This window comes from Prionailurus viverrinus, chromosome D1, assembly GCF_022837055.1.
Source record: "Prionailurus viverrinus isolate Anna chromosome D1, UM_Priviv_1.0, whole genome shotgun sequence".
Classification (NCBI taxonomy): Eukaryota; Metazoa; Chordata; class Mammalia; order Carnivora; family Felidae; genus Prionailurus; species Prionailurus viverrinus.
In genome coordinates this window covers 33,050,990-33,076,229 of record NC_062570.1, presented here as the reverse complement: position 1 = coordinate 33,076,229, position 25,240 = coordinate 33,050,990, and the positions used below count along the sequence as shown (strand labels likewise).

At 38.5% G+C, this 25,240-nt stretch overlaps 1 protein-coding gene across 1 annotated transcript in view; it reads left to right on the top strand.

The window, feature by feature from the left end:
- Positions 1 to 25,240, top strand: part of ARHGAP42 (Rho GTPase activating protein 42) — a 326,220-nt gene that overhangs the window by 196,997 nt on the left and 103,983 nt on the right. The window contains exon 5 of the mRNA XM_047877771.1: positions 19,651 to 19,752. Within this exon, the coding sequence (XP_047733727.1) occupies positions 19,651 to 19,752 (102 nt within the window). The remainder of the gene's footprint in view (positions 1 to 19,650; positions 19,753 to 25,240) is intronic.

Genomic DNA, 25,240 nt, shown 5'->3' with positions numbered 1-25,240 from the left:
TGGCCCAGTTGGGCGGGGCTCAATGTAATGGCTCCATTCTCCACTAGATGATGCTGCTAGTATTCTGGGGTGCGGTATTGTGGCATTCGTAGGTGTCTATGTGCATGTGCGGGAGCGGTGAACATGGCGTCACCCAGCTACCCAGTCTCTAGTATCGGAAGTCTGTTCTCCCCGATCATCAATCGTGCACCCGTCCTCTGTCTTCAGCTTTCGTCCACTTCCCGCTTTTTCACTGTCCATGATCAGACCCCAGGCAGTACCTCTCTCCCGAGTTTTGTCTCAGATGCAGCTGTTTTCCCTAGCCCCTTACTTCTGAAGGACTGCAGCTTCGACCCGTTCCACTCCTCTGTGGGAGGGTCTCACTGAGCAATGGCTGAATGAGCAATGGCCGAATGCTGGCTGCACCCAGGAACGCCTGCTGGACCCTGCTGCTGCCAGTGCCCCGAGACTGCAGCCAGGTGCCAGCCCACCCCAGAAAAAGTTCACAAGATAGTGTAGTGACAGCTTTTCAGGGATTATGGAAAATCACAACACACATCTGGCTCCAGGCTTCACCCTTAATGACCTGGTTCCAGCACCAGCAAATGTGGCCATTTACTGGGGTCTGATGGAACCAGGTGGCTTCAACAGTCTCTACCAAATGTCCTTCCAACAGTTGAACCACTTTCCTCGTGTGGCCTGAGAACCTCCTGGACCCCACTCTGTTCCTGGAGATTCGCCCTTCCCACCAGAGCACCACCAGGTATCAAGCTGCAGAGCTGCAGCCTTTGCACTCCCCTTGTTTACAGTCTTAATGAAATTTCAACCCTCTCCTTTCTCCTTTTTCCTTTCTCCCTTTTTAGTTTAGTCCCTGCGGGTGTTGCCAATTTTTCACTTTCTCTCCAGCTGTTTTTGGGGAGGGGTGCTTTTCCCATATTCTCCACCCACCCCCTAGTCTCTGTCCTCTCTCTGCCCACAAAAGTACTTCCCTTCCTGCGGCTTCTTGCTCCCCAAGGTCAGCTCTCCATGCCACGTGCCTCCTGAATTTTGTGGTTCAGGTTATGCAGATTGTTGTGTTAACCCTCCAATCAGTTTTCTAGGTGTGCAGGATGGTTTAGTGTTGGTCTGGCTATATTTCATGGACATGAGACACACAAAAACTTTCCATGCTCTTCTGCCATCTTGGCTCCTCCTCATGGAACTGTTCTTTTAAGAACACAGATTCTTTCTTTCTTTCTTTTTTTCTTTCTTTCTTTCTTTCTTTCTTTCTTTCTTTCTTTCTTTTCTTTTCTTTTCTTTTCTTTCTTTTCTTTTCTTTTCTTTTCTTTTCTTTTCTTTTCTTTTCTTTTTCGAGTCCAACCTAGCTCAGGTCATGATCCCAGGATTGTGGGATTGAGCCCCGAGTTGGGCTCTGCACTGAGCGTGGAACCTGCTGAAGTTTAAGTTTCTCTCTCTTTCCCCCTGCCCTTCTCCCCTGCTCAGGCTTTCTCTCTCTCTCTCTCAAAAAATAAAGGAAGGAAGGAAGGAAGGAAGGAAGGAAGGAAGGAAGGAAGGAAGGAGGGAAGGAAGGAAGGAAGGAAGACAGGTTATCCCAAGCTCAAGGAAGAGTAGAGTAAGTGAGTAGGCATGTCATTTTACAGTGCAAATTTTGTTGCAGGATTTTTGACCACTATTCCCGGTATTCATTATCTTGCCACTTCAAAGAATGAAGAGGCGGACACAAAATGAGCAGCAGGCGAAAGTTTATTAGAATATAAGATGAGGAAGGAAGGAGAGGAGAGCTGTCTTTACAGAGAGGGGACATTCGAAAGTGAATGCCCAAGGACTATAGGCAGGGTTCCTTGTTTTATAAGGTTCTGGTCAGCCTTCCCCCTTCACTTTCTTATTCCTTCTCAGGTTCTACCCTCATTAGGTGGAAAACTCTAGGTGCTGGGTTGTCCATTCCTGATTGGCTCATTTGCATTATATGAGGGGTGGTTTGTGGCCCTATTTAGGTCTTTGTCAAATTCCTGAGGGGGAGTAGGTGGGGGTCTGTTACATTCTTAAGAGGAACCTTATACCTGATGGGGTTTGCTGTGGTCAGACACTCCCAGCATTATTTCAAAATAGGTGTTTTTCCCCACCCAGGGAAATCAGGCCCTAATCTTTCCCTCTCTGCCTACTGAATCCTATCTTCTCCTATCATGTGCATTCATTTCTACTTATTATGGCTTTCATCTCCTTTTTCAGTTGGATACAGTGCTTCTCATAAGCAGTCTGTGTCATAGTCTTGTATTTCCATGTTTGTTTTTCCTTCCATATTTTAAATGGTTTTTGAATTTTGTGATTTAGATTTTTATTTCTTTAAGTCCTTTGTCATCCAAGAAAAACAGAGATTTCGGTGTTGGCCATGAAAAAAGCTTTAGGTTACCTTTAATTAGGAAATCCCTAGATTCACCTAAGGTAATTTTCCAAATATCCCGCCTACTATGCAGACTTGTGTAACCTTAGTTTCATCCATGGTGTAATGCCAGAGCCCTTAAGATTATAGCCACACCGGACTATCCACCTCCTGGTTCCAGTCTTCTCCATTTTCCCACAGTTACAGAAGATTGACAATGGAAAACCATCAGAAACTGAACAGCATTCTCTCTCCCCCAATGTCTAAAGTAACATAAGTACTTCCTCTGCTTCCTGCTCTTCTTGTCTTTCATCCCTTTTCTTCCCCTTGTCCCTGTTTCAGCCATTTGTTCACTTTACTATAAATTTCCCTCTAAGCACTGCCTTTGTTTCAACCCACAAGTTTCAGTAAATTATGTTTTCATTTAGTTCAAATTATTTTAAAATCTCTTGAGATTTCTTTTACCCATGTATCATTTAGGAGTGTATTTTGTGATTTTTTTTTCCCCCCAGGTATCTTTTTGTCATTGATTTCTAGTTTAATCCACTGTGGTCTGAGAACAGAAATTTTATGATTTCTGTTCTTTTAAATTTGCTAAGGTGTGTTTTATAGCCCAGAATGTAGTGTGTCTTGAAGAAGAATGTTTCCATGTGAGCTTGAGAAGAATGTGTCATCTGCTGTTGTTGGAATGAGATGGTCTGTAAACGTCCATTACATCCAGTTGACTGATGATACTGTTGAGTTTAACTGTGATCTCACTGATTTTTCTGCTTGCTGGACTTGTCCATTTCTAAAATATAAGTGTTGAAGTCTCTAAATATGATAGTGGATTCATCTATTTTCTTTGACATTCTATCAGTATTTGCCTCTTGTATTTTGATGATTTGCTGTTAAGTGCATACACATAAGGATTGTTATGTCTTTTGGAAAAACTGACCTCTTTATCATTATGTAATGTCCTTCTGTATCCTTGATAATTTTCTTTGCTGTGAAGTCTGCTCTGTCTGAAATTAATATAGCTACTTTTGCTATCTTTTGATTAGTGTTAGTAGGGTAGATTTTTCTCTAGTCATATACTTTTAATGTATATGTCCTTATATTTAAAAAGTCTTCTTATAGACAACATATAATTGAGTCTTGTCTTTTTTGATCCACTATGACAATGTGTGTGTTAATCTGTATATTTAGCACATTGGTGCTCAAAGTGACTATTGATGTAGTTGAATTAATATCTGTCATATTTGTTATCTTCCATTTGTTGCCCTTTTTTTGTTGTTGTTCCTATGTTTGTGTTCCATTTTTTTTTTTTTGCCCTTACTGGTTTTAATTGAGTATTTTATATAATTTTATTTTCTCTTCTTTCTTAGCATATCAATTATACTTTCTTTAAGCCTTTTTTATAGTGGTTGCTCTAGAATTTTCTTTTTTTTTAATATAAGTTTATTTATTTTGAGAGAGAGAGAGAGAGAGAGAGGGAGGGAGAAAGCAAGCATGCACAAGCAGGGGAGGGGCAGAGAGAAGGAGAGACAGATCCCAAGCAGGCTCTGTGCCATCAGCACAGATACCAATGTGGGGCTCAACCTCACGATCTGTGAGATCATGACCTGAGCTGAGATCAAGAGTTGGACATTTAACAGACTGCACCACCCAGGCACCCCTGCTATAGAATTTTCTATATACATTTACACCTAATCCAAATCTACTTTCAAATATGCTATACAGCTTCACTGGTAGTGCAAATAACTTATAATAACAAAATACTGCTGATTCCTCCCTTTTATCCCTTGTACCATTGCTGTCCTTCATTTCACTTATACATAAGCAAACATATATATAAGCATACAGAATTGAATACATTGTTGATGGTATTATTTTATGTTAGCTTATTTAAGAATAATAAAAAAAATAAGTTTTTATTTTATCTTCAAGTGATGCTCTTTCTTTCTTCATGTATCCCGGTTTTTCACTATATCCTTTTACTTCTCCCTGAAGAACTTCTTTTAACATTTCTTACAAGATGTGTCCTCAGTTGTTGTTAGTATGACAAAGTCTTTATTTTACTTTTAAAGGAGAATTTCATAGGATATAGAAAATTAAATTGGTCAGGGTATTATTCCCCTGTACTTAAATATTTCATTCTACTCTTATCTTGCTTACATACTTTCTGAGGAGAAGCTGGTTGAAATTCCTATTTCTGCTTCTGTATAGGTAAGATTTTTTTTTTTTCTTCAGGTTTCTTTCAAGATTTTTTCTTTATCTTTGACTTTTCTGCAGCTAAAGTGTGTTAGGTGTGACACATTGTGTGCTGTAGATACAGCTTTTCTGGGTACTTCACCTACTTTCTTCTGAACTTTCTAGAACTGTGGCTTGATACCTGATATTAATTTGGGAAAATTCTGTCATTATTGCTTCAGCTATTGCTTATTTCTTCTGTTCCTTCCTTTTGTCGTTGTCCCACAGTTCTTGAATATTCTGGGTTTTGTTTATTTGTTTTATCTTAGCCTCTTTTTTTTTGCTGCTTTCTGCTTTCAAAGTTTTGAAGTTCCTATTGACAAATACTTAAGCTTCACTCAGCCATGTCCAGTTTACTAATGAGCCTTTCAATGACATTCTTCATTTCTTCAACAGTGTTTGTTTCTTTTTTATCTCAAACATTTGTCATTCCTTCTTAGAATTTTCATTTCCATTTCCATTACTCATCTGTTCTTGCATGTTATCTGCTCTCTCCTTTTGAGCTCTTAGCATATTAATTGGAATTTTAAGAAACTTTTGGTCTGATGAATGCTAACATTTCTTCCCAAACTGACTCTCATTCTGATACTTACTTTGCCTCTTCAAACTCTTATTTTTTTTTTTTTTTTGGCTTTTAGTATGTCTTACAACTTTTTCTTGATAGCCTGGCATGATGCACTTGGCAAAAGGAACTAAGCCTTAGTAATGTTGGCAGTGAGGTGTAAAGAGAAGGGGAAGCATTCTGTAGTCCTATTATTGGTAAGCCTGTGCTCCTGGACTATGAAACTCACCACTGCCTCTCAGGTTACCTCCCCACTCCTTTCTTCTCAGCTTTAGATGAGACAGAATGGTGAGAAGAGGCTGGAATTGGGTATTTGCCTGCCCCAGCTCTGTTAGGTTCGTTTTAAAAACACTAATATGTAGATGATGGTAAAATAGTTTCTCCCAAGAACAGAATGCTCTAGCATATTTTAAAATGTTTACTTCTCCCTACTGAAGGCAGCAGGAGAGGATTTTTCTCTATTTTTTTTACTTGGAGAATTTCCTTGAGCCCTTGTATGTAAAACTAATAAAATCATGTGGAGGTGGGGGAAGCTGTATGAGTGGGCCCCCTGGAATTTTACCTCTCAGACCTATCCATAGTGAGCTCCAGCAACTCTATAATTACAGTTCATGTATTTCTACCTGGGTACAGATTTCCAAGGGGGTTTTTGCTTCAGTAAATTACAATTCTCTGTATCTACCTATATGGCTCTCAATTTTGGGGCATTGGTTTGCCCTGTGACCTTACTACTTCAATGGGTCTAAGAAGACTTATTAATCTTTCAGTTTGTTCCTCTTTTTACTTCTTAGGACAGGGCAGCAGCAACTAAGCTCCTTACACCCAGGACCAGAAACCAGAAGTCCTCTTTATTCTCTTAATCTCTCCTGTACCAACCCCTCCACCTTTTTTTTTTTTTTTTTTTTTTAAGGAGACAGGATTTAAAAGTGCTGTAGTTTGAATCTTCAGGCTTCTTTGGATCACATTTTACTATGCAAATAGCATGGGCTTTCAAATAGACAGTTGAGTTTGGTTATCCACTGCATCCATTATAAATGTTCTCTGATGGTTTCATGTTTGTGGAATGAGGATACTTCCTCTTACTTGTAGGGTTTGCATGTGGAGCTCTGGTGTGCAAACTACAACTTTGTAGCCACTTAAAGAAAGATTGGTTCCTGTCCGTTGAGCATCTGGCTCTTGGTTTCAGCTTAGGCCATGATCTCATGGTTCCTGGGATTGAGCCCTGTGTGGGGCTCTGCGCTGACACTGCAGAGCCTGCTTGGGATTCTCTCCCTCTCAATCTCTCTCTCTCTCTCTCTCTCTCTCTCTCTCTCTCTCTCTTTCTCTCTCTCTCTCTCTCTCTCTCCCTCTTTATTTCTCTCTAAATAAATAAATAAACAAAAAATATTTAAAAATATACAAAGATTGGTTCCTTCTTTCAATTTTCTTCTCAGCCTTGGTCAGCCTGAGTAGCAGTATCACCTACACAATGGGAATTTAATAAAGGCTCAAAACAATAAATTCATAAAAAAACTAATTTGTGAGCAAGATGTCAGAATACCCATAGAAAACGTCCAATTCCCTGTATTCTAATTCTATCACTTTCTTAGTACCCTTCTAACATTTATCTTTCTGTACCTCTTTCAATATAGTCTATATATTCCCACCCTCTAAGTTATTTCTCTTTCTCTTCTCCCATTTTTAGACTGAATTTAATTTTTATTGAAGATATACAAAGTTTTTAAAAATTTAATAATGTACAAAGGTTTATAAGTTATAAAACAAATCAACTGCCTACCCCATCTCTCTGCTCTGAAGTTCTGTTCCCCCAAATCAGCCACTTTTCTTTAAACTATTATTTTACATTAATTTCCATTTTCCTAAATAATAAGCTCAGTCATATATTTTGCTTCAATTTTAGACATTAAATTAGTTTACCTACAAGAGAACATTAATATTACACACTTTTACCGTACCACAGCCACTGCTACTCCATATATATTTCTGCTCTTGCCATCCATCAGATATATACTCATAGTTTTTAAAACTAGTGGTCAGTATTTACATAATAATGAAATTATTGTTCATAGGTAAGCCCTACCAAGATCTACGATTACATTTCCATTCTTGCATGTTTTTGTTTTTCCTAGAGTGAATCATTGCCTTGTTTGTAAAATCAAGATAAAATTCTCTGTTTTCAAATGCACAAATGTAGTTACGGAACATATATTACGTTTGAACACATCAGAACCTTTGTTTTATTCATTTATTTTTTTTAAGAACATTGCTACTGGACCTCTCATCTTAACTGTTTGCTTTCATAGGTTTACTACTCCATCTGTTTTCATAGAAGTTCATATTACCTTAATCTTGGGAATTCCCTTTGTTTGAACTAGATCCTGTGTTTTGGTTTTGGTTTATTCCTTCATTTTAGTGAAGCACATCTGTCCATATCTTTCTGAGAAATGGTACTTGGGTAAATTTTTTGAATATGTTTACAAATATTTTTATTCTACATTTAAATCTAGATTGCCAGTTTTACTGGATATATAACTCTAAATTGGAATTATTTCTTCCTCAGAATTTTGAATGCTTTCCACTTTTTTTTTCAACATATGAAATTTATTGTCAAATTGGTTTCCATACAACACCCAGTGCTCATCCCAAAAGGTGCTCTCCTCAATACCCATCACCCACCCTCCCCTCCCTCCCACCCCCCATCAACCCTCAGTTTGTTCTCAGTTTTTAACAGTCTCTTATGCTTTGGCTCTCTCCCACTCTAACCTATTTTTTTTTTCCTTCCCCTCCTCCATGGGTTTCTGTTAAGTATCTCAGGATCCACATAAGAGTGAAAACATGTGGTGTCTGTCTTTCTCTGTATGGCTTATTTCACTTAGCATCACACTCTCCAGTTCCATCCACGTTGCTACAAAGGGCCATATTTCATTCTTTCTCATTGCCATGTAGTATTCCATTGTGTATATAAACCACAATTTCTTTATCCATTCACCAGTTGATGGACATTTAGGCTCCTTCCATAATTTGGCTATTGTTGAAAGTGCTGCTATAAACATTGGGGTACAAGTGCCCCTATGCATCAGCACTCGTGTATCCCTTGGGTAAATTTCTAGCAGTGCTATTGCTGGGTCATAGGGTAGGTCTATTTTTAATTTTCTGAGGAACCTCCACACTGCTTTCCAGAGCGGCTGCACCAATTTGCATTCCCACCAACAGTGCAAGAGGGTTCCCGTTTCTCCACATCCTCGCCAGCATCTATAGTCTCCTGATTTGTTCATTTTGGACACTTTGGCATGAGGTGATATCTGAGTGTGGTTTTGATTTGTATTTCCCTGGTAAGGAGCGACGTTGAGCATCTTTTCATGTGCCTGTTGGCCATCTGGATGTCTTCTTTAGAGAAGTGTCTATTCATGTTTTCTGCCCATTTCTCCACTGGGTTATTTGTTTTTTGGATGTGGAGTTTGGTGAGCTCTTTATAGATTTTGGATACTAGCCCTTTGTCCGATATGTCATTTGCAAATATCTTTTCCCATTCCGTTGGTTGCCTTTTAGTTTTGTTGGTTGTTTCCTTTGCTGTGCAGAACCTTTTTATCTACATAAGGTCTCAGTAATTCATTTTTGCTTTCAATTCCCTTGCCTTTGGGGATGTGTCGAGTAAGAGATTGCTACAGCTGAGGTCAGAGAGGTCTTTTCCTGCATTCTCCTCTAGGGTTTTGATGGTTTCCTGTCTCACATTCAGGTCCTTTATCCATTTTGAGTTTATTTTTGTGAGTGGTGTGAGAAAGTGGTCTAGTTTCAACCTTCTGCGTGTTGCTGTCCAGTTCTCCCAGCACCATTTGTTAAAGAGACTGTCTTTTTCCATTGGATGTTCTTTCCTGCTTTGTCAAAGATTAGTTAGCCATACGTTTGTGGGTCTAGTTCTGGGGTTTCTATTCAATTCCATTGGTCTATGTGTCTGTTTTTGTGCCAATACCATGCTGTCTTGATGATGACAGCTTTGTAGTAGAGGCTAAAGCCTGGGATTGTGATGCCTCCCGCTTTGGTCTTCTTCTTCAAAATTACTTTGGCTATTCGGGGCCTTTTGTGGTTCCATATGAATTTTAGGATTGCCTGTTCTAGTTTCGAGAAGAATGCTGGTGTAATTTTGATTGGGATTGCATTGAATGTGTAGATAGCTTTGGGTAGTAATGACATTTTGACAATATTTATTCTTCCAATCCATGAGCAGGGCATGTCTTTCCATTTCTTTATATCTTCTTCAATTACCTTCATAAGCTTTCTATAGTTTTCAGCATACAGATCTTGTACATCTTTGGTTAGATTTATTCCTAGGTATTTTATGCTTCTTGGTGCAATTGTGAATGGGATCAGTTTCTTTATTTGTCTTTCTGTTGCTTCATTGTTAGTGTATAAGAATGCAACTGATTTCTGTACATTGATTTTGTATGCTGCAACTTTGCTGAATTCATGTATCAGTTCTAGCAGACTTTTGGTGGAGTCTATCAGATTTTCCATGTATAATACCAAGTCATCTGCAAAAAGCGAAAGCTTGATTTCATCTTTGCCAATTTTGATGCCTTTGATTTCCTTTTGTTGTCTGATTGCTGATGCTAGAACTTCCAACACTATGTTAAACAACAGCGGTGAGAGTGGACATCCCTGTCGTGTTCCTGATCTCAGGGAAAAAGCTCTCAGTTTTTCCCCATTGAGGATGATGTTAGCTGTGGGCTTTTCATAAATGGCTTTTATGATCTTTAAGTATGTTCCTTCTATCCCCACTTTCTCAAGGATTTTTAAGAAAGCGTGCTGGATTTTGTCAAAGGCCTTTTCTGCATCGATTGACAGGATCATATGGTTCTTCTCCTTTCTTTTATTAATGTGATGTATCACGTTGATTGATTTGCGAATGTTGAACCAGCCCTGCATCCCAGGAGTGAATCCCACTTGATCATGGTGAATAATTCTTTTTATATGCTGTTGAATTCGATTTCCTAGTATCTTATTGAGAATTTTTCATCCATATTCATCAGGGATACTGGCCTGTAGTTCTCTTTTTTTACTGGGTCTCTGTCTGGTTTAGGAATCAAAGTAATACTGGCTTCATAGAATGAGTCTGGAAGTTTTCCTTCCCCTTCTATTTCTTGGAATAGCTTGAGAAGGATAGGTATTATCTCTGCTTTAAACGTCTGGTAGAACTCCCCCTGGAAGCCATCTGGTCCTGGACTCTTATTTGTTGGGAGATTTTTGATAACCGATTCAATTTCTTCGCTGGTTATGGGTCTGTTCAAGCTTTCTATTTCCTCCTGATTGAGTTTTGGAAGAGTGAGGGTGCTTAGGAATTTGTCCATTTCTTCCAGGTTGTCCAATTTGTTGGCGTATAATTTTTCATAGTATTCCCTGATAATTGTTTGTATCTCTGAGGGATTGGTTGGCATAATTCCATTTTCATTCATGATTTTATCTATTTGGGTCATCTCCCTTTTCTTTTTGAGAAGCCTAACCAAAGGTTTAACAATTTTGTTTATTTTTTCAAAAAACCAATTCTTGGTTTCGTTGATCTGCTCTACAGTTTTTTTAGATTCTATATTGTTTATTTCTGCTCTGATCTTTATCATTTCTCTTCTTCTGCTGGGTTTAGGCTGCCTTTGCTGTTCTGCTTCTATTTCCTTTAGGTGTGCTGTTAGATTTTGTATTTGGGATTTTTCTTGTTTCTTGAGATAGGCCTGGATTGCAATGTATTTTCCTCTCAGGGCTGCCTTCGCTGCATCCCATAGCGTTTGGCTTGTTGTATTTTCATTTTCGTTTGTTTCCATATATTTTTTAATTTCTTCTCTAATTGCCTGGTTGACCCACTCATTCTTTAGTAGGGTGTTCTTTAACTTCCATGCTTTTGGAGGTTTTCCAGACTTTTTCCTGTGGTTGATTTCAAGCTTCAGGGCATTGTGGTCTGAAAGTATGCATGGTATAATTTCAATTCTTGTAAACTTATGAAGGGCTGTTTTGTGACCCAGTATATGATCTATATTGGAGAATGTTCCATGTGCACTCGAGAAGAAAGTATATTCTGTTGCTTTGGGATGCAGAGTTCTAAATATATCTGTCAAATCCATCTGATCCAATGTGTCATTCAGGGTCTTGTTTCTTTATTGACCATGTGTCTAGATGATCTATCCATTTCTGTAAGTGGAGTGTTAAAGTCCCCTGCAATTACCACATTCTTATCAATAAGGTTGCTTATGTTTATGAGTAATAGTTTTATATATTTGGGGGCTCCCGTATTCGGCGCATACATTTATAATTGTTAGCTCTTCCTGGTGGATAGACCCTGTAATTATTATATAATGCCCTTCTTCATCTCTTGTTATAGCCTTTAATTTAAAGTCTAGTTTGTCTGATATAAGTATGGCTACTCCAGCTTTCTTTTGGCTTCCAGTCGCATGATAAATAGTTCTCCATCCCCTCACTCTCAATCTAAAGGTGTCCTCAGGTCTAAAATGAGTCTCTTGTAGACAGCAAATAGATGGGTCTTGTTTTTTTATCCATTCTGATACCCTATGTCTTTTGGTTGGTGCATTTAATCCATTTACATTCAGTGTTATTATAGAAAGATACGGGTTTAGAGTCATTGTGATGTCTGTATGATTTATGCTTGTAGTGATGTCTCTGGTACTTTGTCTCACAGCATCCCCCTTAAGATCTCTTGTAGGGCTGGTTTAGTGGTGACAAATTCCTTCAGTTTTTGTTTGTTTGGGAAGACCTTTATCTCTCCTTCTATTCTAAATGACAGACTTGCTGGATAAAGGATTCTCGGCTGCATATTTTTTCTGTTCAGCACATTAAAGATTTCGTGCCAATCCTTTCTGGCCTGCCAAGTTTCAAAAGAGAGATCAGTCACAAGTCTTATAGGTCTCTCTTTATATGTTAGGGCACATTTACCCCTTGCTGCTTTCAGAATTTTCTCTTTATCCTTGTATTTTTCCAGTTTCACTATGATATGTCCTGCAGAAGATCGATTCAAGTTACATCTGAAGGGAGTTCTCTGTGCCTCTTGGATTTCAATGTTTTTCCTTCCCCAGTTCAGGGAAGTTCTCCGCTATTATTTCTACAAGTACACCTTCAGCACCTTTCCCTCTCTCTTCCTCCTCTGGGATACCAATTATGCGTATATTATTTCTTTTTAGTGTATTACTTAGTTCTCTAATTTTCCCCTCATACTCCTGGATTTTTTTTTATCTCTCTTTCTCTCAGCTTCCTCTTTTTCCATAACTTTATCTTCTAGTTCACCTATTCTCTCCTCTGCCTCTTCAATCCGAGCTGTCGTCGTTTCCATTTTGTTTTGCATTTCGTTTAAAGCGTTTTTCAGCTCCTCGTGACTGTTCCTTAGTCCCTTGATCTCTGTAGCAAGAGATTCTCTGCTGTCCTGTATACTGTTTTCAAGCCCAGCGATTAATTTTATGACTATTATTCTAAATTCACTTTCTGTTATATTATTTAAATGTTTTTTGATCAGTTCATTAGCTGTTGTTATTTCCTGGAGATTCTTCTGAGGGGAATTCTTCCGGTTGGTCATTTTGGATAGTCCCTGGAGTGGTGCGGACTGCAGGGCACTTCCCCTGTGCCGTGGTGTATAACTCGAGTTGGTGGGCGGGGCCACATCAGCCCTGATGTCTGCCCCCAGCCCACCGCTGGGGCCACATTCAGACTGTTGTGTGCCTTCTCTTCCCCTCTCCTATGGGTGGGATTCACTGTGGGGTGGCGTGGCCCATCTGGGCTACTTGCACACTGCCAGGCTTGTGGTGCTGGGGATATGGTGTATTAGCTGGGGTTGGTAGGCAAGATGCACGGGGGCAGGAGGGGCAGGCTTAGCTCGCTTCTCCTTAGGTGTTCCACTTCAGGAGGGGCCCTGTGGCAGCGGGAGGGAGTCAGACCCGATGCTGGAGGGTTGGCTCCGCAGAAGCACAGCGTTGGGTGTTTGTGTGGAGCAAGCAAGTTTCCTGGCAGGAACTGGTTCCCTTTGGGATTTTGGCTGGGGCGTGGGCGGGGGAGATGGCGTTGGCGAGCGCCTTTGTTCCTCACCAAACTGAGCTCTGTTGTCCTTGGGCTCAGCAACTCTCCCTCCCTTTGTCCTCCAGCCTTCCCGCTTTCCGAGCAGAGCTGTTCACTTATGACCTCCCAGATGCTAAGTCGGGCTTGCTGTCAGAACACACTCCATCCGGCCCCTCCGCTTTTGCAAGCCAGACTCAGGGGCTCTGCTTGGCCGGCAGGCTGCCCCTCTGCCCCGGCTCCCTCCTGCCAGTCCGAGCAGCGCGCACCACCTCTCCGCCCTTGCTACCCTCTTTCATGGGCCTCTGGTCTGCGCTTGGCTCCAGAGACTCCATTCTGCTAGTTTTCTGGTGGTTTTCTGGGTTAGTTAGGCAGATGTAGGTGGAATGTAAGTGATCAGCAGGACGTGGTGAGCCCAGCGTCCTCCTACACCGCCATCTTCCCGCAATCGCCTGCACTTTTGTTTTATAACTTTCCGTGTTGATGTTGTGGATTTATTAGTGTTATGATTTCTGATACTTTTTATTTGACCTCTGTTTTTAGGTTTTCATTTTTATCCATGGTTTTGTAATATTTCATGATATTTTGTCTTACAGGTATTTTCTTATTTAATGTGCTTTGTACATATTTCTCATGGAAAATTTTAATATGAGAACTTTTTTCTCAATTCTGGAAATTTTCATGTGTCAGTTTTTAGTAATTTCCTCCCTACACTTTCTCTTTCAGAAGTTTGATTAGGCAGATGCTGGTTTTCCTGTTTAACTCCTGATTTTCTGTTTTCATCTGTTGTTCTTAGGTCATAGCCTTCTCTTGTTTTATTGATTACTCATGTCTCATTCTCATTGTCCTCCTTACAGAGCAAACATTCTTATGGGTTTAATATGCATATTTGTGTTCTTGTAAAATTGTTACCATTTTGTATGCATGTCTCTTTAATTTACATAAATGATTTAGTATTACTTGCCTGTTTTGTATTTTTAACTCAAAATCATATTAAAAAATTTTTTTTAACGTTTATTCATCTTTGAGAGATGGAGAGAGAGAGAGCATGAGTGGGGAAGGGGCAGAGAGAGGGAGACAAAGAATCGGAAGCAGGATCCAGGCTCTGAGCTGTCAGCACAGAGCCCAATGCGGGGCTTGAACTCACGAACTGCGAGATCATGACCTGAGCCAAAGTTGGACGCTCAAGCGACTGAGCCACCCAGGCGCACCTCAAAATTGTACTTTAAGATCTGTCAACATTTAATCTTTTCTTCTAACTTCTGCCTAGCACTCCATGGTATTCATCAAATTCATTTTTGGTCTATTAATGAATACACTGGCTATCTTCCTGTTCCCATATGCTCATTTATGTTTTCCTTATGGACTTTTATATGTGGATCTTTTTGTGATTTATACCCAGAAGCTGGTTTTTAGGGCCGCTTAGAAGTGCGACATCTCTCTTTAGAAAGGCTGTACCCCTGTACAATTCCGCCAGTAATATATAAAGTCTCCTGTATCTCCACATGCACTCAACATGTAGCATTATTCAACTTTGTAACTCTTGCCAAATCTGATATAATGTGATATCCCAATATTTTAATTTGCTTTTTTTCTTAATCACTAATGAGTTTTAACAACTCTTTAAATGCTTGTTACCCTTTGGACTTTCTTCTTCTGTTTCTTATACCTTTATATCTTTCATATCTATTTCTGTTTGTTTGTTTTTTTTTTTATCATTCCAGTTTGTAGTTCTTCATAATGGGCTTGGTCCTTATGAGTCTGATCACCTGGTGGTGGTAGTGGTGAGGTAATTGGGAATGATGGAGATGTGGTGAATTATAGTGGTAGAGCTACCCAAAAGAAGACCTTTCGGAGTGTCTGTATCTCAGGAGATTGAGGAGGAGGGACTTGGTGGGCAGTGGTTGAGGAGCCTGGGAATGGTTGGGTGCAGTCATCACAGGAGGGACATTGCTGTGTAAGCTATACTGATATCCTCAACAATCTGAGTTTCTGGATACCAGGAATCTCTTGGGCCTTAGGAAACTCCTACGCAACATGTGGTTGGAATAGTTTAGCATCTGACACTTCTAGGACTTAAAGATGGTGATGTCACCCTGAGCTGCCATTCTAATCAGTGAGTAGATGCCATCATTAGAGGAAGAAGAAGTCTAGCCAGGATTGGTAGTCAGGGTATAACTTATCCTCTCGGTGCTTAGCACAGTACCAGTTTATAAGAATTCCACATATGTTTGAAATAGAAATTCAGCTATTGGTATTTATTATTCTTCATATTACTTTTTCTACTGCTATAGATTCACTTGAAGGATTTTTTTTCAAAATATGCACAAACTGCTCATTAGCTAATGGCTATACTAACATAATGACATAAATAGTTGCATGGAAAATTTCACAGTATCTCGGATGATAATTATAACATTGAAATTGTCTTAAGGTCTGATGTAGAAATATTAAATATGCACTCCATTTTTATAAAAGATATATAGAAAATAAGTTTTCACTTTATTTTTAATAATTTATATTATGACAAATTAAAATAAAGGTTCATGACAATTGTCTAAACAAAACTTTACAGTGGTTTTCTATAGAAAAAAATACAGTTAGATAACATTTTGAGAATTTCTAGTTGTGATTTTCTAAATCACAAGTTGTAGAGTCTCTTCTTCATCTTTGGTACCCTCTTGTGGTCAGTGGAAGGGATTGGTTTGGACTTCTTTTAACAATTATGTATAGTTTCATGTTTTTTATCTGCATGATAGACCTATCATTTTTATGAATATTGACTTTTTTTTTGGCTATATACAAATTTGGAGTAAAATTGACAGTTGGAGTTTTCTTCCCATTCCTTACTTTGCTGTGTAAAGTGAAGGTGTGGCACAACCACACTTACTAATCTTAGAAGCTGAGATATAATATGATCACTGTGCTTAGAGTAAATGTGGTATCATCTGGAAAGCAGATTGATTGCAGACCCAGAACTTACCTTATACTTTTGTCAGCTAATATTGGGTTTGGGGACTAATTTGCCATTTTTGATGATCTATTTTAAATTTTATAATACATACACACACACACACACACACACACATCACACATATATACATATATATGTGACTTAATTTTATTTTATTTAAAAATGTTATTATTTTGTTATTAGACTTCATTTTAAGTGATTACCTAGTTCAAATGCACTTAACTGTATTTACAGGAAATGTGACAGTATAATGTAGTCTCTTTTTTTCAAATCATGCTCTGACAATAAGAAGACAGGAATCCTGTGCAGAATTTAGTAAAGATTCATGGGTTATTTTTCCCTTCCCTCTGCAGCATTTGTTTCAGAGCAGATTCTTAGCCTGATATCCATAACATGTAACCAAAAGATAAGAGATAGCTGTGTGGTGTTAAGTTATTAAATCCAAATGAGACGTGGCTTATATGAGGAGTACATCATGGCTTTGGGGACAGATGTGAATTTCAAGGAGAAATGCTCTTTGTTTTCAAGAAAATGCTTCCCTACATTATAGTTGTCCTTCATGTGGCCTACTCAATTCTTTAATTTTAGGCTAGATCTGAGTGTGTTTTTGTTGTCTACATCATTGGAACCTTTGAGTAGATCTGTTGCTGGCCTGGTGAAGTACTAGGATTTGAATAAGAGTCCAGAAAGTGCTCTGGGAATGAGTTTTATATTGCCAGGAATGCTGACATGTTGGCACTGAATTGTTTCCAAAAATGCCATCAAACACTGACTGAAAACAAAGATACTAGTGTTGTCACCACAGCTGTGTTCTCTTTGCCTTTACCCAGTTTCTTCTATGCACAGCAAGAAATTTTAAGTCCCCTAAAATGAAAGTGAGTCAGCATTGTGTAATGTGTAATGTGTAACTGTAATGTGACTGGTTGCCCCCCAGTGTCTGTGCACATTGGGATTGAGTTAAGCTGTTAAGCTATTTGTGTAGAATTGTCCCTGGTATTATGGATTTTGTTTTGTTTTGTTTTAAACAAATGGACTATCTGTGAGGGATTGTGGTGCCCAGTGTTATAAGAGGAAGAAATTCCCTTGTTCATTAAATATTTATTGAGCACTTTCTCAAATATTCAGTTTTAAAAAGAGGATAGGGTACATACCTAAATTTCTCTCCTACAGTGTCAAACACAAACACTATAAGAAATTTATATGTAAAGCTCTGTGAGCCTTCAAAAGGGAGGGAGAGTTGACGGAAGGGACTTGTGAATGAGGCCTGTTTGAGTTGTGTGCTAAAGTGGATGTAACTTGAATATGTGGAAATTAGAAGAAATGAGCATTTTGTCAGAGGAGAAATGACCTGCAGAGAAAAAAGATAAGGAGCTCAAAAGTGCTAGTGGGAGAGACTTTTCAAAACGTTGATTGGGAAGGTCAGTTGTGAGCATGAAATGCTAGATTAAAAAGTAAGCTCCATTGAGCAAAGGATGAAATATTCACCCAGGTGTCTTGTTGCAACAGTAGAGAGGACAAGCTTGTTCCATCCTGAGCCTTGGACTTCTCTGCTTCCTTCTGGGTCTGCTGCTCCACATTCTGTAATAGGAGTTTCTCAGTGGACCTGCTTTTTTGGATATGAATACCACTCTTTATTTTTTTATTGTGTTTCTCCAGCCATATTTTCTCCTTATGTAATAAAAATCCCTTGAAGATTTTGACTTTTCTCATTTATCAGTCTAATAGTTTAATTTACAAACATATTAGTACTTCTTAAATGGCCCAAAGTGACTTGAACTTTTACAGTGCTCTTCCCATTCAGTGTAATTTTGTCCATTAACTTTCTGGAGTTCCATATTTGGAACTAGATCATGGTGAGTTAAAAATGTCAGAGGTGGCAGTGAATCAAAAAAATTACTTGGATTTATCAGTCTGAATCTGACAACTTCAGATAATGGGACAGACAGACCAGAGACCTGCTTGACTTTTCCCTTTCTTCTTTCCTCCCCTCCTCCTCCTGTCCATCCATACATCTATCCATGTATTAATTTTTTTTCTATTGATGTATAGTTGGCACACAATGTTATATTGTTTTCAGGTGTGCAATACAGTGATTCTACAACTCTATACATTATGTTGTACTCTTCTCTGTATTGTTCCAATTTTAGTATGTGTGCTACTGAAACAAGCATATACCCATCTATTATTATTTTTTATTAACCTCTTTGAAATACTTCAGCAAATAATGAAGGAAAACATTATGCATAATAATCAGAGAGCTTGTTAAAAAATAATAATTCCTGGGGCACCTGGGTGGCGCAGTCGGTTAAGCGTCCGACTTCAGCCAGGTCACGATCTTGCGGTCCGTGAGTTCGAGCCCCGCGTCGGGCTCTGGGCTGATGGCTCAGAGCCTGGAGCCTGTTTCCGATTCTGTGTCTCCCTCTCTCTCTGCCCTTCCCCCGTTCATGCTCTGTCTCTCTCTGTCCCAAAAATAAATAAACGTTGAAAAAAAATTTTTTTTAAAAATAATAATAATTCCTGAATCTCTGGATGGGGATAATAGGAATCTGCATTTTGAATAGAAATACTTGACTCTCATTAAAGTGGTCCAGACATTGCATTTCCAGTAACACTGAAATAAAAGCAAAGAAGAGTACTTCTTTGGTGAATGAAATTTATGACTATGATCACCTAGTATTTATTTCATAGGGACTCATAAATAGAAAAAAAGTTCCCTTGTGAATAACATATTTATAGTTGGAGAATATTATATGCCCAGGCATGTCTTTCTCCTTTAGGATTTTATTCCATTTGCATTTCTATAAGAATGCACCACCAGCTGAGAGGTATAGATTTCCCCTGCAGCTTCCCCTATAAGATAATACAATTTTAAGAATAAGCAAAGGTTAGCCATTAGTTATGTTGAGTGTATGATAAAGATGTTGGTAACCTTTTTGGTTTGATTTTGAACCATCTTACTTAATTATTTCATGCTACCAATTTTTAGAAGTTTGTTTCCCTCTGTTTCCCCTCATCAAGAATGGTTTGAAATATCAGGTATCTTTTTGTAGCTGGGAAATAATGATTCCTTAAAAGAGTCTATGTGAGCACTTCTCTAAACTGGTTATATGTTAACTCATTGAAATCACCAAAAAAACGAAATGAGACACTCTCTCTTGGTCCTATCTCACACTTACTAGATCAGAATTTCCTATAGAGAATCAATTATAAAGTTCTCAGAGGGATTCTACTCTAGCCAACCTGGCTCCCTTCATACTATAGTTCCATGAACTTCTTTGAGAATTTTGATTACATATTTGAATACATAGTCAAATGACTTGTTTCACATCCTTCTTCCTACTCCATCAAGTTTTATACATATTTGGAGCTCACTAAATCTGTAGTAAATACTTTTATTGGACATTTGATGGTGATGGTAAAAAAAAAAAAAATCAAAATTTTAGTCTCTAATTAGTATGTTTTGTTGTTATTGTTATTCCCTAGGATGGAAAGAAGAAGTTTGATAAGGAAAGTGAAAAGTACTATTCTATTCTTGAGAAACATTTAAATTTGTCTGCAAAGAAAAAGGAATCTCATTTGCAAGAGGTAAGTTTTTCCAATTGAAATGTGAAAAGGACATTAGCATTAAAATCATGTGAAGTCCAAATTTCCAAATGTGGTAGTATCTCAAAATATGCTACTCTTTTTAAAAAGTGAGTATTTATTTATTTTGAGTGAGAGAGAGAGGAAGCTCTGGTGCCCACACATGAGCAGGGAGAGGGGCAGAGAGAGAGAGTCTCAAGCAAGCTCCTTGCTGATAGTGCCCCCCACACACACACAACAAGGGGCTTGATCTCAGAAATCATGAAGTCATGACCTAAGCCGAAACCAAGAGTGGGAAGCTCAACTGACTGAGCCACCAAGGCACTCCACAAATCTGCTACTCTTTAATAATGATGAGAAGGAATAGAATAAGACTTTTTTTCTTTTCTTATTGGGCATTTTTTCAATGTCAGGACCTACCAAATTCATGGAATAGCTTTTTTTATATCTGTTTTTAAGGTGTTGCTTCTGCATTAAGGGGAAAACAGATCCACAATTACACATTATAAAATCTCTATTTTTTTTTATCAATTTTCTTAAAAAACAAGGCAACATAAATATTTTACTAACATCTATGCATGGAAGCAGTCCGTATCTTCCCTTTTTTTCTGAAATATTTATCATTGGTAGTTTTTAAGTATAATTAATAAAATCGAGTAGTCCTTTTACTAAAGCGTAATATTGTTCCAGTTCCAGTGATCAGATACGTTTAAAAACAAAAATTGGGCACTCTTGCCATTTTCTAATATCTTAGCAACTATAAAATCTTGACACATGGCTGACACTGAACCATGGGAGTTGTTGAACTCATTCACCTGCAGTTCCTTACTGCCCTCCAGACCTTTGCAGGGAATCTTATACTGTGCTGAGTCTCCTCCAGTCTCCTCTTTCTCTTCTGTTTGTACTTCTAGATATCTCAGTCAAGAACTTTTTTCAAATGCCTCCTCTTTATCTTTATAGCAAAGCCACCTACCTTCCTGAACTGCTTATCAAACCTGGATCTCCACTCTCTTTATTCCTTATTTGCCTTACCTCCACATTCACCCACAAGGCATACTTGTTAAGTTGGAGTATGGATGCAGTGGAGTCAAAAGGCATGCCTGGAGTCAAAAGGCATGAGAGGGTTATTTTTATTTCTTTTTGCTCTTTGCTATTCTCCTATGTTCTCATTTAGTGAACTGAATCTCTCATTCAAAAAATGTTTTTTTTAAAAGTTTTAATATTGGTAATTTTTGTTATTTGCACATGTATTCATTATAACTAATATATTGTTATTAACACCTGTTATTAAAGTAGGATATATTTATATACAATTATGTGTCTAGGGAAAGATTTTCTGACTAAATTGAAATGGAGAAAAATCTGTCATTAAGAAAAATCATATTTTTAGTTTTCATTGGCATGTCTAATCTTATGAAGTACTATGTTATAACTTAATATTATATTTACATGTCCCAAACTTCTTAAATGCTCGCATACCTCTTTGATTATTACACTGCAAGAAACCTAGAAAAGAATGGAGTGTGTAAATGTAGTCATGTAAAGGAAGGCTCACCTTATTATCACCAGTAAATCACTATCTTTCATGCCAAGGGCTTTGGCCAGGTGCCATTTTAAAAATATACCCCTTCTAAATCAAGGGTGCTTTTTAGAATCTTTAAAGGGTTATATGTTCTTAAGATATAGATTCAGACTCAGATATTGCCTAAACCATCAAGCAAGTATTAACTTTATCCAAATTCTAAAATCCTCTAGAGGGTATACTTCAGTTTTCCCTGACAACCTAACTCTGTATTTAATATTTGCCTGTTAGTGGCCTTCAATCCCTCAGGCTATGGTAGAAAAGAATATCTGTCTGGTTCTGTATTTAGTTGGAGCCTAGGAAAACCTATAATATGATTAATAGCATTCTCTACTTGCCCCATTACACACACACACACACACACACACACACACACACACACACGTGCACACACACACACGTGCATGCAGGCACATACTTCTTTTCCAGGAGCCATAACCTACAACAGAACACAGTGCACAAATTGTGCCAGAGCAGCTGCTCAGGGCACATTATAGGCAAGGGAAAATATGCATTGCTTTTTTTCCCTCTATTCTTCCAAGAATCAAACCTGTTGAAGGGAGAAGCTGCCATGCTTACATTTAATTCTGTAACCTCTGTTCCTTTCCAGAGAAACTCTGGTACTTCTGTCAGTACCCAGCTTATTAAGTTGTTTTCAGAAACACCATTCTGTGCCTTCTCACCTGCACACTTGACTTCTTGTTGATTTCTTAATGGAAAATAAGTGGTTGCCCATTTTTAGTACTGAATTAGGGGTCAGCTTGTGTTGATAAAACTACAAGGCTATCAATGAGATGGATCATTGGATTAAACAGAATTAGAAAGACTTGTTAAGATTATAGGCTTTATAGTAAATGAAAAGAAGTAATATTTGATATGTAAGTGGATACTTTATTTCTATGTATAAGAGGAAGAGATCATAAAGGAAATGTGGAAAGACCAGAATGTATAAAAATAATCTGTATTTCACAATGTATTAAATCAAATGAAAAGTAAAAGTTTTAGGAAATTTGTACAACATATGACACAGGATTACCATCTCTTATGTATAAGTTACATTTGAAAATCACTGTGAAAAAGTCTTCAATGGAAAAACATGAGGTAACCATTTGAAAGAGCACAGAATGGAGAAGAAGATGGTGGTGGAGTAGAAGGACCCTAGGCTTTCCTCATCCCATGAATATAATTAGATAACTATCAAATCATGCTAAATATCCCAGAAATTGACCTGAAGACTAGCAGAACAAACTTCACAACTAAACACAGAGAAGAAGCCACATCAAAGAAGGTAGGAAGTGCAGAGACACAGTTTGAGAGAGAAATGGATCATGGCCATTGTGATGGGGAGGGAGCCATAATTGTGGAGAAGGGCGTGAGACGACTAACACTCTATGGAGGAGTGCACAGGAAAAACAAATCCCCTTGGCAATTGGCTTGGAAAGCAAGAGGGGCTGAATTTCATGAGTTCTGGCAACCAGTGGGACTTAAATCCTGGAGTTCTGTGGGAGGGAAGGCAGGACAAACAGGCTGTGGACGTACAGTGTGGAAATAGGAATCTGAAGAGCACTTGGGGGCACTCAGTGATGAGGTTACTTGGTTATCCCAGAGCATGTCCCAGAGAGGTAGCATTCGTAGAGAGACCCTTCTAGGAACAAAGGAACCGACAGTTGCTATTTCCCTTCCCTGCCCCTCAGCATAAGTACAAGGCCACCTGTGGGAACTACTGAAGCATAGGCACTTACTACTTACCTTGCTTAAACCAAGTCCTGCCCTCGCTCCCAACTCCATGCCCTTTCTAGTCATGTTTACCTTAGTTCCAGAATGGAAGGCCCATACCCCCAAAAGACCAGCCCAAACCCCTGCCAACACTGCATCTCCAGATGCAGGAGTTTCGTGTAGCCTAGGTTCCAGTGGCGGTGGCAATATGTCTCATTTCACAAGCAGATCAGAGCACACCTAGTTAAAACATGCCACATTCAGGCCAGGGTCCAAACACTGCTCACAGCAGGCAAAGAGAGACTTTGTAGATGACTGGGATGAAGAGACACAAGAGCAGACCACATACAGCATACATTGGAGACACTCCTGGACAGGGGACACTACAGTGTAGGTCACTACAGGACCTCTTCTTCATAAGGCCATTACCCTCAAGCATAAGAGATGTACCTGGCTTTCCTAACATAGGCATGGAGACTTACACAAAATGAGAAGACAGAGGACTTTGTCCCAAATAGGATAAGGCCAAGGCCAGAGATCTAAGTGAAACAGATCTAAGTAATCTGGCTGATAAAGAATTTAAAGTAATGATCATAAAGATACTCAGTAAATTTGAGAAAAGAGCGAAAGCCATCAGTGAGACCCTTAACAGAGATAAGGAACATAACAGGGATAAAGGGCTCAATAAACAAAATGAAAAACCCACTTGATGGAATGAACAGTAGGCTGGAAGAACCAGAGGAATGAATGAATGACCTAGAAGGCAGAGTAATGGAAAGTAATCAAGCTGAACAAAGAGAGAAAGAGGATTATGCAAAATGAGAATAGACTTAGGGAAATCAGTGACTCCATCAAATATAATAACATTCGTATTATAGAAGTCACAGAAGAAGAAGAAAGGAGAAAAGCAGGCAGATAATTTATTTGAAGAAATAATAGCTGAAAACTTTCCTAATCTGGGGAAGGAAGCAGATATCTAGATCCATGAGGCACAGAGAACCTTTAACAAAGTCAACAAAAACAAATCTATACCAAGGCACACTATCTATCTATCTATCTATCTATCAGAGCATGCAAATATGCAGGAGCGTGTAGGGGAGGAGCAGAGGGACAGGGAGACAGAGAATCTTAAGCAGGCTCCATGCCCAGTGCGGAGTCTGATTTGGGACTTAATTTCATGATTCTAAGATCATGACCTGACCCAAAATCAAGAGTTGGACACTTAACTGACTAAGCCATGCCTCCCACACCAAGACATGGTATAACTAAAATGGCAAATATAGTGATAATTTTTTTAAGAAGCAAGCAGAAAGACAATTACATGCAAAGGAAACCCCGTTAAGGTTACCATGGGATTTTTCAACAGAAATTTTCCAAGCCAGAAGGGAGTAGCATGATATACTCACCGTGCTGAATGGGAAAAAAATGTCCAGCCAAGAATACTGTATCCAGTAAGGCTATCATTCAGAATAAGAGATCTAAAGAGTTTCTCAGACAAATAAAAACTAAAGGAGTTCATGACAAATAAACCAGCCCTGCAAGAAATATTGAAAGGGGCTCTTTGGGTGAAAGGAAAGACCACAAGTGGGAGCATGAAGTAAGGAAACAGAAAAGCAGTAAAAATGAGTATTTTTATAAAGTTTCAGTCAAGGACTGACAAAATTGAAGGTTGTAAAATATGACACCATATACCTAAAACATGGGGAGGGGAGGAGTAAACAGTGAGTTCAAACTTAAATGATCATCATCTTAATACAGGCTGCTATATGCAGAAAATGTTATATACAAGCCTAATGGTAACCACAAATCAAAACCACTAATAAATATGCAAGGAATAAAGAGAAAGAAATCCAAATATATCACTAAAGAAAACCAGCAAACCATGAAAGTGAGAAAGACAAAGGATCAGAGAAAATCTTCAGAAACCATAAAACAGGTAATAAAATAGCAATAAATACATATCTATAAATAATTAGTTTCAAGGTAAAATGGACTAAATGCTCCAATCAGAAGACATAGTGCAACAGAATGGATAAAGTAGCAAGGCCCATCTATATGTTGCCTATCAGAGACTCATTTTAGACCTAAGGATACTTGCAATTGAAAGTGAGGGGTTGGAGAAACATTTATCCTGCAAATGGATGTCAAAAGAAAGCTGACTTACATTTTTTTTATTTCCTTTTGGAGACATAA